General features: G+C 45.0%; 2 protein-coding genes across 14 annotated transcripts; one reads left to right on the top strand and one right to left on the bottom strand.

The window, feature by feature from the left end:
• Positions 1–5,646: 5,646 nt before the first annotated feature.
• On the top strand, positions 5,647–11,917 carry LOC112883294 (putative pre-16S rRNA nuclease). 3 transcript variants are annotated; one of them, XM_025948577.1, is made up of 7 exons: positions 5,647–5,819; positions 9,063–9,292; positions 10,408–10,465; positions 10,956–11,027; positions 11,104–11,199; positions 11,407–11,499; positions 11,630–11,917. In XM_025948577.1, the coding sequence occupies exons 2-7, from the start codon at positions 9,141–9,143 to the stop codon at positions 11,684–11,686; spliced, it is 528 nt and encodes a 175-aa protein (XP_025804362.1). In that variant the 5' UTR covers positions 5,647–5,819; positions 9,063–9,140; the 3' UTR covers positions 11,687–11,917. The 3 variants fall into 3 exon arrangements, with proteins under 3 accessions (XP_025804362.1, XP_025804361.1, XP_025804363.1); XM_025948576.1 differs by having other exon boundaries at positions 5,648–5,819; positions 9,103–9,292; XM_025948578.1 differs by lacking the exon at positions 5,647–5,819 and adding an exon at positions 8,502–8,994 and having other exon boundaries at positions 9,103–9,292.
• LOC112883295 (isopentenyl phosphate kinase-like) lies at positions 6,224–8,404 on the bottom strand. 11 transcript variants are annotated; one of them, XR_003226793.1, is made up of 7 exons: positions 8,354–8,404; positions 7,974–8,071; positions 7,832–7,874; positions 7,689–7,727; positions 7,368–7,429; positions 6,611–6,783; positions 6,224–6,508 (listed from the first exon to the last, which is right to left on the bottom strand). XR_003226793.1 is itself a non-coding variant. In XM_025948580.1 (4 exons), exons 1-4 carry the CDS (start codon positions 8,301–8,303, stop codon positions 7,308–7,310), a joined length of 402 nt encoding a protein of 133 aa, XP_025804365.1. In that variant the 5' UTR covers positions 8,304–8,399; the 3' UTR covers positions 7,208–7,307. The 11 variants fall into 11 exon arrangements, 1 of the variants encoding a protein (XP_025804365.1); XR_003226789.1 differs by lacking the exon at positions 7,689–7,727; XR_003226788.1 differs by having other exon boundaries at positions 6,611–7,429.
• Positions 11,918–12,971: the final 1,054 nt, after the last annotated feature.

Consider the following 12,971-nt stretch of genomic DNA (forward strand, 5'->3'; position numbering starts at 1 on the left):
CAGTGCCACGCCCAACTTACAACAACATTCCCTCTAGTATTAACTCCCTCCCTATCCATGCTTTTTTTTCCTCAAAAAAAACTCCCTATACATTACTTTTCACATTTTATTGAAACGGTACGGTGGAGATTTTTTAAAAGAAACATCTTCAAGAAATACGAACGGACAATGTAGAACCTTGCGGAGATGAGGGATACCACCACCGCCCAACAAAAAAGAGGGGGAGAGAGAGAAAGGAAAAGAGGACTAAAAAAATCTTCCTTCGATAAAGCTTTCACGAATAATTCTTTCTGGTATACTCAGAACATATGGATGGTTGGAATGATAGGAAACGCATGAATGTTATTTGGCTTGTTTGACTATGTGCTTTTAGAATGAATGTATCAATAGAGAGCCGGAGTGAAATAGGGAGAGAAACTAGCCGACATTTATAATTTAGTTATGAGTCTAATGTTGAAGATAAAATGAATATAGTTACAGTCAATACAAGGGATAAGCAATGTGAACGATGTAATTTTGCGGCTCTGCACCATCATGAACTAAAAGTTGAGCTCCTGCACCTCCTACAGGCTTGAAAAATGCAAAGCAGAACCACCTCGTTTCCTGCTGTTCCTCCCCAGGAAGGAGTCCGTTTCAAGCGAAAACCCACGATTACAGCACGGAAGGAAAATTTCCTGCAGAAGAGGGTCCTGGTGGCAGCTACGGACCTCCGCCTTCCTCGGTGTCCTTCCCCTCCGTCCCCAAGGAAGCGCCTCGTCTCCCCGCGTGCCCGGCCCTCTCCCGCCGCCCCTCCGCAACCAGCGGCATTAACAGGTCACGCCCGGCGCACGGCCGGGACGCGCGGCCGCGCGGGAGGGCGGAGGCGACGCGCGCGCGCACCAGCCGTTCCGCCGGGAACTCCCGCTCCGGCACGATCGTCGCCGTGCGGTAGGCTGCCGGCCAGAGCACGCGCGAGACCCGAGGGGAGGAGGAGGAGGAGGGTCAAGCCGGCAGCGGAATCCACCATGACCAATAACTTCCTCACGACGATAAAGAGCCTCAAGCTGATCGAGGGGTGCAAGGCCGCGCAACTATACGCTTTAAGCTCCCTCGGGCCGGTCTCCACCTCCGGCTCAGGGGATGCGGGCGGGAGCGGCAGGCCCCAGCCCCCGCCCCCGCCCAAGACCATCTCGCTGCGGTCGGGTTCGCTGTACTACCCGCACGCGGCGCCGTCCACGTCGGGGGCCTTCACGCCCGAGCACCACCTGCCTTGCGGCCTCCCGGTGGCCGACGCGCTCGAGCCGACCCTGGACGCGTGCCTGCGCCCCGTCGACCACGTCGGCGCGCTCGCCGCGTCGTTCCGGCGGGTTTCGGCCGCCACGGCGGGGGGCGACGACGACCTCTGCGACGCGTACCTGGAGCAGCACGCGCTGTTCCAGTCGATCGGCGACGCACGGCTGCTCCGGCGGTCGCTGCGGGCCGCACGCGTCCACGCGGACGACCCGCACCGGCGCGTCGTGCTCGCCGCGTGGCTCCGGTACGAGCGCCGCGAGGACGAGCTCGACCCGGCGCCGCCGCCGCTCGCGCCCTGCACCGCGACGACACCGCTGCTCGAGTGCCCCGCGCCGCGGTCTTCGCCAGCGTGTCCTCTGGCGTGGAACCGGTCTGCCCGTGCCGCCGCCCACCGCCTACTCCCGCCACCCCTCCACCCAGTGGCGGAGGACGCCGAAAATTTTAGGTGTGGCGGACGGGGCTGCGGGGCGGCGGGCGCGGGGCCTGCGGGGCTGCGGGGCGGGAGCCTACGGCTGCGGACTGGCGGACTGGCGGTGGATTACTAGATTATGTTCAAATATTATACGGAAATAAAGGTTCACGATAAAAATATGGTTCAGAAGTACCTCAAATGAAGAAAAAACGTAAAGTACGCATCAAATCAACAATTGGACCAAAGAAGCTGTCAAACAAGAGACAACATAAATTAGTAACGAAATATTCGAGTTAAAATATTAAATGTAATACAAGATACACATTAGAGTATAGAGTTATACCGGTATATTTATTATTAGTTGCGTCTAGGAGACTTTGGCAATTGCATATTTCTATCTTTTTTTCTTCTGAAAAGCCTTCTTGATAGATTCAAGATCAATTCCTTTAAATATCTCCCGCTCAATATACACCACCATCAAGTCATTAAGCCAACCATCAGACATCTTGTTCCGCAACTCAGTTTAATAATCTTCATGGCTGAAAATGCTCTTTCAACTGATGCAGTTGCTACTGGTACAGCAATGCCAGCTCAATTAGGCGATAAACCAAGGGAAATATTCATGCCTCTTAAGTTCAACCATTTTCATTGCTAGGCTTGCAAGGTCATAACAAGCTCTGAATGCCTCAACTCTTCTAAATGATAATGAAGGTTTCTAACTGGTCTCTTATTCTTTTCCGGTCATCAAAAGAAAAATCATCCAAATATATATCCGTGAGGCGAGCAGTTTATTCACATCAAAGTTAGAGAACGAATCTCTAGGATCAAGGCAAGCAAAGCAAGTAAGTAATTCCGATGATACCTCATGAATCGATGATCAAACTCTGTTGTGATAGCATCTATGGTAGCAAAGAAGGTATCAACACGAAAGTAATGATCTTGAGTGATGTTGTTTCTCCCTCCTTTCCTTGATCTACCAAATCTTGGTACACTATCTTCCATATTTGGTATTGGATATCATTTCTTGGCAAAATGTTTTGACTTCTTCAAGTAGTGGCTCATAACCTTCGCTTCTCAAATTGTTCAAACGTGTTTTACGTCAATAACCAAAGACATGGCCTCAACAATAATTTGATCCTTCTTCTGCAACAGATGATATAGCTCATTTGTTATGCGAAGGATCTGTAACATCATCTTCATGGTAAACACAAAGCTAAAAGACTCCATAGTAGGCACCAACCCCCTTGCCCTTGATGGATTACGTTCCTCATCATGCACCACTTGCAGAACTTCTATTGTTGAGTCCCACATTGTTTCAATACGAAGCAATGTCCTGTAGTGAGATCCCCGTCTTGTATCTCCAGGCCTAGGCAATGATGTTTCTTGACGTTTGTCCTCTACCTGATGGAATATCTCCACTCTCCAACTTATTCAAAACAATTGTATGATGACTATCAATCAATAAATCCTTCCTCTTACAAGATGTACTAGTGCTGCTCACAATCATGTTCACATAGTCAAAGAAATCCTCTATAGATGAACAACACTTTGAACCCGAAACAACTACCAACTGCAATTGGTGAGCAAAACAATGGATATAGAAAAGCATATGGTTCTCATCACGAATTAGTTTTTGAACATCATTGAATTCACCTCTCATATTAGAAGCTCCATCATACCCTTGGCCTCGTATTTTTGCAATAGTTAAACCATGGGCACTAAGAACCTCCACTATTGCTCTCTTTAATGCTTCTGATGTAGTTAGCTTGACATGCTTGATATCCCAAAAATCTTTCAACTACTTGCCCTTTTTTATTCACATACCTATACGAGGAAACTCACAATATTTAGAATATATAACAAGATTCATCAATATTCAACAAGAAAATAAGATATAAAAGTGGATGTTTACCTGACTATTATGGCCATTTGCTCTTTGACTGATATATCACGAGATCATCAACAAGAATAGAGAATAAACAACCACTCATCTCTTCTTTTATGACTTTGGTAACCGCTTGAGCACAACACTCGGCAAGTTCTTTCTAAATTGTTCCAGAAGTCATTTTTAGCATTTTTAGGACAAGCAAATTCAAATGCCTACCTCACTTCCTCATTTCTTAGTTTGTACCAATCAAGAAATTCTAGAAAGTTGCCTTTGTTCAATGAAGTTTCTGATTCATCATGTCCACAAAACGGTTCACCTTGTAAGGCAATATAACTTACAATAGCCAAAGATGTATCTACACGGGTTTCATACTTCTTTTCTGCCTCTTTGGTATGAACTACAATTTTCTCCTTTACACTTGCCCTTTGATTATCAAAATCATCAAATGCCGCTCTTGATCTATTATGAGCACTATTAGGGCCACCAACATGTCTAGGGAGTGCTAAGTAGGCATTCTTCCATTGCCTAAAGCCTTCTTTTGTAAAGGCCTCATAACCAAATTTGTCATCATCTACACCACTCTTCTAAAAAGATAACAACAAAAGCAATAAGCCTTATCATTCACCAAGCTATATTCCAGCCAATTATATTTCTCAAACCATTCTTTTCGAAAGCGCCTTTTATCTTCTCCTCTAGGAAAAAATATGACTACTAGGTTGAGTTGGACCTCGTTCCATGAAAGCCCTCCTAATTTCATCTCTAATATTAGGACTAAATTGCTCAATTGGAATCCGAAGCCCTGGATCAGAAATGATATAATCCGGATTGAACTCAGTTATTGTACCTTGATCATTTTCATTGCTACCTGGCTGTTGGCCTATGGTATTGGTGTCCTCCAAATGAGTTTCCACCACCTCTTCCTCCTCTATTATGGCATTACCAACTTCACTTCCATGAGTGCTTGGGTTTGTGCTACTGGATACGAATGGACTAAAATAGCTCTTTAGATCTGAAATAAATAGTCAAATTCACATTAAAGTAAATTAGCTTAAGTTTCCAATCCTATACAACACCCAAAAAATACTACTCCTCTCACCTCTTTCTTGTGCCTTTCTTTTCCCTTTTCTACTAGAGCTTGGATTAGAAGCATCACCGTCGAGTGGCAACATGCTAATTACTTTCTGATCCGGGGCGGGCGGGGGTGCGGGCGGCAGCGGCGGCACGCGGGGCTGTGGCCTGCGGGAGGCGCCGAGGCGGGCAGGCGGGGGCGGGGCTGCGGGCGGTGGGCGGGCGGGGGCAGGGGCGGGGCCGCGGGGGCGCGGGGCTGCGGGCGGCGGCTGGCGGCGCGCGGGGCTGCGGGCGGCGGGCGGGGCTGCGGGCGGGGGCGGGGCCGCGCGGCGGCGCGCGGGGCCTGCGGGGCGGCGGGCGCGGGAGCAAGCTGCGGAGTGGGCCAGTGGGGAACTGGGGATAGCCGGATAGGGTTAGATTTTTTTTAGTTGGGATGGGCCGAGCCGAAGTATTCCCACTATGGGCCGGGCCGAGGTATGGCGAGCGCCACACCTCGCCACATGGGGCCCTCCGCCACTGATCGAACCTATCCCAATCCAGTTGGACCCTGCAACCAAACACATACTTTGTCATTAGGCCATCCTAGCCCAGCTCTGAACCAGCCCAGACGGCGTTTCCTATGAGCCGTTCACTTTCAAACGGGCAGTCTCATTTCTCAATTGGCACGATTCTTTTCTACCGACCAACCCGCATGGCAACACAAGTATCCACGTGCGAGGGGCCCACATGCAGTGACCGTTAGTATATATATTCGAAACGTGAAAACACGCATGCCGGGCACGATTTATTATGAATACAACGCTGCGGCGGTTCGGTCGCTCCCACTTCTTTCACGGAAAAAGTGTGTCCTCCCGCGCAGGGCCAATTCGCAGCCGTAGGAAATGGATTGGGTGAACAGATTCACTCGGGGAGCTAGGCTTTCCCCGGGCCAATCGCACCCTGGGCCGCGCTGGGTTTTCCCCGGCCCAGGTCGCTGCGGCACGGCGACTTGACAGGCGACGGCTTCTCTCAAAACGCAACCCCGCCGGCCGCCGCGCGCCCCCGAGCAGACTCGCTCGAATTCGAGGCCTCCCCTCTCAGCGGGCGACGCCGCCGCCACCGTTTCGCCCATCCTTCCCTCCCTCCCAGTTGTCGCCGCCACCGAGCAGCCGCCCGTCCTTGCCTCTTGGAAGCAGCAAGGTACCCGCGCGATTCCGTTTTCGAATCTCTGTAGCTTTAACTCGGGTTCTTGCGTCGATTTGCAATGTTATGCTCGGCCTGCTCTTCGTTTACCTACAAAAGGTGCTTGCTTTCTTGCGGTTCTTTGGTCGTTGTGGACGATGTTGCTTCCATTTGGTGATTGAATTAGGTGATCTGGTGGCCGGCCCTTGTTCTTGACGCCGCCGAACCGATCGATTCGGCTAGAAGAACGACTGCGTTTAGCGTTTCTTGGATACGACTGCGTGTTTTAATTTCTCAAGCTTAGGGTTTGGAAGAGTGCTTTCCCCCCAAATCCAATAGCGTGCCAAGATTTGCTTCCGATATGTTTCCTGTAGTAGTAATGTTTTAGATCGTTATCGATAATGTGAGGAAGTCCCCGTCAAAAAAAAAAAGTGAGGAATTCTAGATATTGTGTTTTAAAGAACATGTATGACTATCTATTGACATCACAGGACTTGGGAGGTGGATTCTTTATTTTTCTTGTTCGGTGTTACTGCTGGCCTGCTGGTGCTGATATTAATGTAGACTTGATAGTAAAATCTATATCACTGTAATAATGCTGAAGAAGCTTCTCTGAATTTTTCATACGATTTTGAACTTGCTATGTATACATTCTTAATTTGAGTAGACGCCCAGTGGAATGATGAATCTTGCTGCTATGATGTCCCCTGCAATAATAATGTATTAATGTCTACACCATGCTTGGTTCACTATGCTCGGTTAGTGTAAAGAAAATTTTAAGAATTTCAGATGCAATATTTTACATGTACCCATATGCCTGTGTGCTGGGACTTCAGGGCCTTGATTGTTCTCTTATGCGTCACTGCTGATGAAGTGATGAGTGATACATATATCTATTTAGGCTTCATGTAAAATCCATGTTTCTGCATCCATGCTGAAGTTCTTTTAACTTTCATATCATTTTGAGCTAATCTCTACACTCCTACAAAAGACAGGACATGTCAGTAGAGGTCCAATGCATTAAATTTGCTCTGTCTGAAATGCCATTTTTTCCTGTAGCAGCAATAAATATCCAAGCTGTCCATTTTTCTGGGTTTGCTAGGATTAGGAAAATCAAAGATTGCGGTGAAAATTATTATGTATCTCTGGTATGCACATGTCAAATAGGACTACATCTGATATTATCGTACTGGAACTTGTACTGGACCCAATAAAGAGGTTCAAAATTTGGCAGCAACAGTGTCCTTTGAGTTTGTGATCAAAACATTCTGTTTGTCTTTTATTCTAACTTGCAAGTGTTTGAATTGTTCTGTAATGTAATTAAAACATACTATTTGTGAATGAGGTAGTACCAATGTTCAACTTCTATTCCATGCTTATATAGAATAATAATCAGGATAAGAAACTAAATGTGAAAAGTCTCTGTTTGATTTATTATTGAGCTGTGCTTCTCGATTGTTGACTGAGGGTTAGGTCTCTAATCCATTTATTAAGAGGTCAGAACAATTAAAAAAAATCCAAGAAGATGTCTGTGGTAGGAAAGCAATAGTTTTCAAGTTTGTTCACTTTTCTTTGACTGGTAGACCACCCACAAGCAAATGGTGACATCCCAACATATGGTATTCCTTCTGCAAAAGAATATGCATTTCCATAAGTCTTCTACTCACCACTGATTCTAACTGACAATCTAATAATAACTATTGAAGGTCTATTTCAAAATGGACAAGTAATATGACTGTCAATTTATTAAGGCTCATTAAGATTTGCAGATAAAAGGCAGAAATTGTTCCTAACAAACGAGGATACATCCTTGCATGGTATATGGGTTAAATAAGAACTTCAGTATACGATATAAAACTAAACAAAGGAAACATAAACATATCTTACTATGGACAAGAAGGAAACATTATCATGGATTCTAAATACCTGCAATATTGATATGAGAAATAACATCATACAGACCATCCTTGGCATGAGGCATAATACCACATAGAAACAAACATAAATAAAAGGATCCCAAAAATGCATACCTCTTGCCAAGGCTCTAACAATTTCCTGGTTAAGAGAAGTGACCTAAATTACAAATTTTATTGCATTACCACATGCTTTCAGAATATCAAAAGAAAAGGAGAAACATTTTGACAAGATATTAGACATCGAAAGGGGCCTCACTGAAATTCTTGTAGCGACAAAGCTAGCCTTCACAAGTGTCCAATGCAGCCCTCCTTTATGAACTCCAGATCTACTTGCTGGGAAGTGGCCAAAAGACCCTGAACCAGAATTATAAAACTAATTTTATCTGCAATTTTTCGGAGTTTAGCTTCATAAAACCTACTAGTCTATCAATAGTTCGTAAGGCTTACATACGCCAAGGTAACTGATTAAGACCAGTTGCTTAAAAATATCTCTCAGGAAGGAATATCCTAGAGCATACAGTGTCGAGCCGAGCCATGCAATCCAATGTGCACAGTGTTGCTCTTCCACTAAGACGAATTGTGCCATGTTACTTGCGAATCAATAATGCACACATTAACATAGAATTTTGAGCTTACAAATTCCAGAGCAAAAATATGGACCATCATGTGGGATCGACTTCAGCTTAGCAGGAGTACGATGAAATTGGTGTCGAGCCCCAGCGCAGCCATCCCGGCGATCCACTCCGCGTCCACAGCTGAGTCGGCCGGATCGCCGTGCCTCTTGCTCCAGTCCATCCCCAGAACCTTCTCCGGGGCGCCACCGCCCTCGGATTCGGACATGGCCAGCCGCAGCTGCGCGCACGCCGACCGCAGGCTCTCCTCGTTGATGCTCTCCAGCTCGCCCTTGTTCGTCATCGCCGCTCCACCTGCGGTACCCACCGGAGCTTTTGAGATCAACCAATGCAAGAGAGGCGTAGAGGCACACATGGAAAGGAGGCATGTCGTGGCGGACAGCGAAAGAGTGTACCTAGCTTGACGATGCAGCGGACGGTGGGGCGTCGTGGGGCTCGGCTGCTCCTGCACCGCCTCTTCTGCCATGGATGCTTCACTCCTGCAGTCTGCAACAGCCGAAGCGGAGGGGGTCCCAGAGCGACACGGGAATCTGAGAGCCGCGCCGCGCCGCGTAGTGTGGTGGACAGTGGACTGGTGGTGGGGGCCTAGCGGGGCATCCAGTTCAGACCTGCCTTGAGCACCGTTGCCCCATCTGCCGTCGGATGGTTATTTCTATTAATCTGGGCCGTCCAAACTGGGCACTTCAGTTCCTTTTACTTCCTCTTGTCTGTAGTCCCCGTTCCCCTAACTCCGCCTGCGCGGCTGTGCTGCAGTCGCCCCGAACCCATCGCCGGCCACGTTGAGGTATACAATGAGGCTGCTGCAGGCGGAAGAGCTATTCCAGAAGGTTCTGGAGGGTGGATCGAAGACGAAGGTGGCTCGGCTGCTCGGGCTCGACGTTGGCAGCAAGTACGTTGGGCTGGCCGTCTCCGATGAGAAGAACAGGATTGCTTTGCCTCTGAGGTAAGCGCCTCCGACAATTGCTCCCCGCCGCATAATGTATTCGATACTATTAATGCTATGTCTCGAGGGTTTGCTTTTATCCCTATGTTAACTGGCATAAACACAAATAACTGATTTCATTGTACTCTAGTTCTAGCGTAGACTTCTTTTTTTGATATAAGGATGCAGATGAAGTTCTCCATAGGAATGTTTGTGCATGAATGGCCCCGCTTGTGAATTCTTTCAGTCGTCAAGTTTTGCTGTAGGACACCAAAACCATTGATCCGCTGGCATTGTATTCCAGTGCCAATTGGAAACCGACTTGCTCTATGCAAGACAGTAATGTTCTATGATTGAATCAATGCCGATATATTTGTGTTCTGCATTTTGAAACAACATCAATTCTTTCTAATTCGTACTGACCCCACCAAAAAAAAGTTCTTTTAAGAACAGGCGGTATCAAATGCTGAGCAGTTATGTGGTTTTAGCCTTACCAGATGGTAAAAAGAAAAATGGAAAAGACTATGCATCCGCCCATCTCTGTATGTAGTCTAAATCTAGATGGACAGATACACAGAAAATTGTGCCAATTATTTAGCAATAAAGATGTGTGGTTAGTAAACTGTCTGTGTACCAATTGGCAGATCTTCATGGTGGTAAACTTTGTGGGCATGTTCCGCCCAGACTTAGAGCAGTATGTACTATGCTCAGTCAGTCTGAGCCAAGCTCGTCAAACTAGAATTTGGTGGGCCTAAACTGTTTTTCCCCTTCCTGGCTGGGCCGGCGGTATCAAATTTGCTTCAGTGTATGCTGATCAAGGGTTTTTGCAATAATTGTCTGTTGTTGTCATAAATTTATTTGTCAAATCTGAGAAGATTCTCCTTGCAAAAAAAATAAAGGAGTCTGAAAAGACTTTAACTACAAGCTTGACAAGATAGCGCCTTATTTTCTTGGCTAGTGAGTACTGACCAATTGACTTGCTTCCATTATAGTCACTGATGTGTCTTGTGAAAAAGAGAACAATCTCCATGCAGGAGATAATTTCAATCTATTTCCTTATTTACCAAAGATTTTTCTGTTGTTTTCTATTCTCGAGTTGATCAGTTGGTTGTACTTGTACTGAATGATTCTTGCAGTGTCTTGAGTCGGACAAAGACAAACATCAACTTGATGGCAGATGATTTCAAAACATTGGTATGTTGAATATCCTGTTAACATCATATCTACTGCGGATATATCAAAAGTTAGTCTTTAGTGAAAGATTGAGTACTCAGTGTGCTAAACAGCATTATGGTATAATGAGTGATGGCACATCCCACCATTCTTTTTAAGTATTTGGTTGAGCTTATTTTCGCAGTTTGTAAACTAAATTCAAATTTACCTCTGCCCAAGAGGAATGAGGGATCCCAGTGACTGTAAGATGTTGGGTACTCAGGCTTCTTTACCAATTTGGTTTTATTTTATCATGAATTTTCCCAAAATATTTAGGTTTGACACTTTCCACAAAAATGCCAGAAGAGATTTAAAGCAGAATATTGTCAATCATTTTGCAGTATTTTTTAATTGACTAAGCTGTAAATTTTCAACTTCTCTTGTTGAACCTATTCGTTCTTCTGCAGTTTTGACCTTATTCTAATAGACATGAAAGATGTTATCTCTGATTTCAACTTTGTTTACTGGATAGGCTTTGAAATATTCCCTAGCTGGGTTTGTTGTGGGCTATCCATTCAACCTTCATGGTCAACACAGTCCAAATGTAAAGTTCTCATGCTCTTGTACAGTTCACCCTGTTCCACTTTATGTTTTCTAATGTTGTCTTTTCTGTAAATCAGGCAGTTCAAGTAAGGCTTCTTGCTGGAGAACTTTGTAAAACAGGGAAACTTGATGATCTGTGCTACACATATTGGGATGAAAATTTCACCTCAAAGGTGAATTCCGTTTTCTTCTCTGAGCATTCTTGATCAAACATATTGGGATAGTAAATTGCATTTGTTGTAATACACTAGGCTGATAATTGGATTCATTAGTGTTGCTCCTTAATCTATGGCGCACCTTTGTACTCTCTTCCCATCTCCTTTTTGAATTTCTCTGTTAGTGGAGCGATTTGATTGATCTTGTTGTTGTGTTCTCTACAGTGTGTTGAAGCCCTCTTACATCCTCTCAATCTAAAAAATCGAGATGAGGCCAAAACAATTACAGATAAATTTGCTGCAGTTTGCATACTCCAGGTACATAATCCAGATATCAGGGTGACTTTTCATGTTTTCAGTTGATTCATTAAGGGTGATATATAGCTCATTCAGTTGAAGTTTTCTTAATCAGCTTTCGTGACATGGACAATGATCCTTTTGCAAGCAGGGTTATCTTGATAACATGAACAGAAAATTCAGACCTGCTGACAAGTCTGAAGCATAAGGTGGCACCTAATCTCCCGCGAACTAAACCAAAAGAGCAGGGGGTCATCTTCTGGTAGGTCTGATTTGTTCAGAGTTTTGGGAGCTTGTTCTTGTCATTTTGGTTATTTACATGGTTTCGATGTGCTTTTGCCACTCAAATATTCTGTATCCTTGCTCGCTTTCTTTGATGTGTGGTCATGAGAGCACTTCCATCTTTGAGAAATTATGCAGGTTTATATGCTTATTTGCATTGTTTGGTGCCGACCCTAAACACAGATGGTGGCTATAGAGCAAGGGTTGAGAGCATGAGATTTCTGTTATGTGATTTTCCCTTTCTTTTCTGAATCCTGAGTGTGTCGAACTCCGTGCTGGCTCTCAGTAAAAAAAGTATCCATGCCGTTATGAAATTTCTCGTTTGAAAAAAATGCAAATACAAATGCTGGAGGTGTATACCATGTTGATTTTTTACGGAATTCGGACCATGCCATTGTGTACGTCTCTGACCCATTTTCAGCCTGTGGTAGCCATCTCCAGTTCTGTACCACTACCAGTACATTATATACTTGTCTAGCCCTTCCCATGCCCTGAGAGCGACGCCGCGACGCCTGCTCAGAGCACGCATGCTCCGGTCGATCGACATGATTTCGGCAGCATGGGAAGCCTTGGAACTCTGGCCTTGCCGACGGGACAGTGATTGGCTCCATTGGCTATTGTAAATCATATTTGTCACTGCTGCAAGAAATTGTCACGTTACAGCAGTTGGCCTTGCCGGCATACACGTTACCAAAGCAAGACAGCTAGCTGGCTACATTGTAAATCATATTTTTCTTCTTAATACAAAGACACACAACTCCCCTGCATATTTTCTAAAAAGGATAAATTATCATAACTTCGGTGAAAGGGTGGATCGATCACTAAGGCCCTTAAAAATTTCTTGCTCCCAGCGTTTTTAAATGTACAGCATTTAAAATAACGGAATTAGTTCATTTTTTAAAAGTACATATATTTTTAAATTCTAGAAATTCTATTTTTATGATAAGTTAATTAGTTATCCTTAATGACATATCTTAGAAATAGAGTTATTAGAAATTTAGGTTATAGGAAAAACCAGAATAGCCTCTTTAAGATGGAAATCGAAGAACCGCAATGAATGGAGAAACCAGAAACAGCAATCCTTGAACCAAAACGAATGGAGGAATCAGAAACATCAATGTACATGGTGATCAGTAATAAAGTGATGCATCATTCGCTCCAAATAAGCAGAATGACGCCAAACAAACAACTATTGTAATAACATAGTTATG

Source organism: Panicum hallii, chromosome 2 (assembly GCF_002211085.1).
Source record: "Panicum hallii strain FIL2 chromosome 2, PHallii_v3.1, whole genome shotgun sequence".
Lineage (NCBI taxonomy): Eukaryota > Viridiplantae > Streptophyta > Magnoliopsida > Poales > Poaceae > Panicum > Panicum hallii.

Bases quoted from the DNA above. Each gene is read 5' to 3' on its own strand.
- LOC112883295 (XM_025948580.1), bottom strand. From the start codon at position 8,303: ATGGCACAATTCGTCTTAGTGGAAGAGCAACACTGTGCACATTGGATT. The intron at 7,875-7,973 runs GTGAGGCCCCTT...TTTGTAATTTAG, and splicing joins TTGTCGCTACAAGAATTTCA to GTCACTTCTCTTAACCAGGA. The intron at 7,430-7,831 runs GTATGCATTTTT...ATTCTTTTGCAG, and splicing joins TGTTAGAGCCTTGGCAAGAG to AAGGAATACCATATGTTGGG.
- LOC112883294 (XM_025948577.1), top strand. From the start codon at position 9,141: ATGAGGCTGCTGCAGGCGGAAGAGCTATTCCAGAAGGTTCTGGAGGGT. The intron at 9,293-10,407 runs GTAAGCGCCTCC...TGATTCTTGCAG, and splicing joins AGGATTGCTTTGCCTCTGAG to TGTCTTGAGTCGGACAAAGA. The intron at 11,028-11,103 runs GTAAAGTTCTCA...TCTGTAAATCAG, and splicing joins ATGGTCAACACAGTCCAAAT to GCAGTTCAAGTAAGGCTTCT.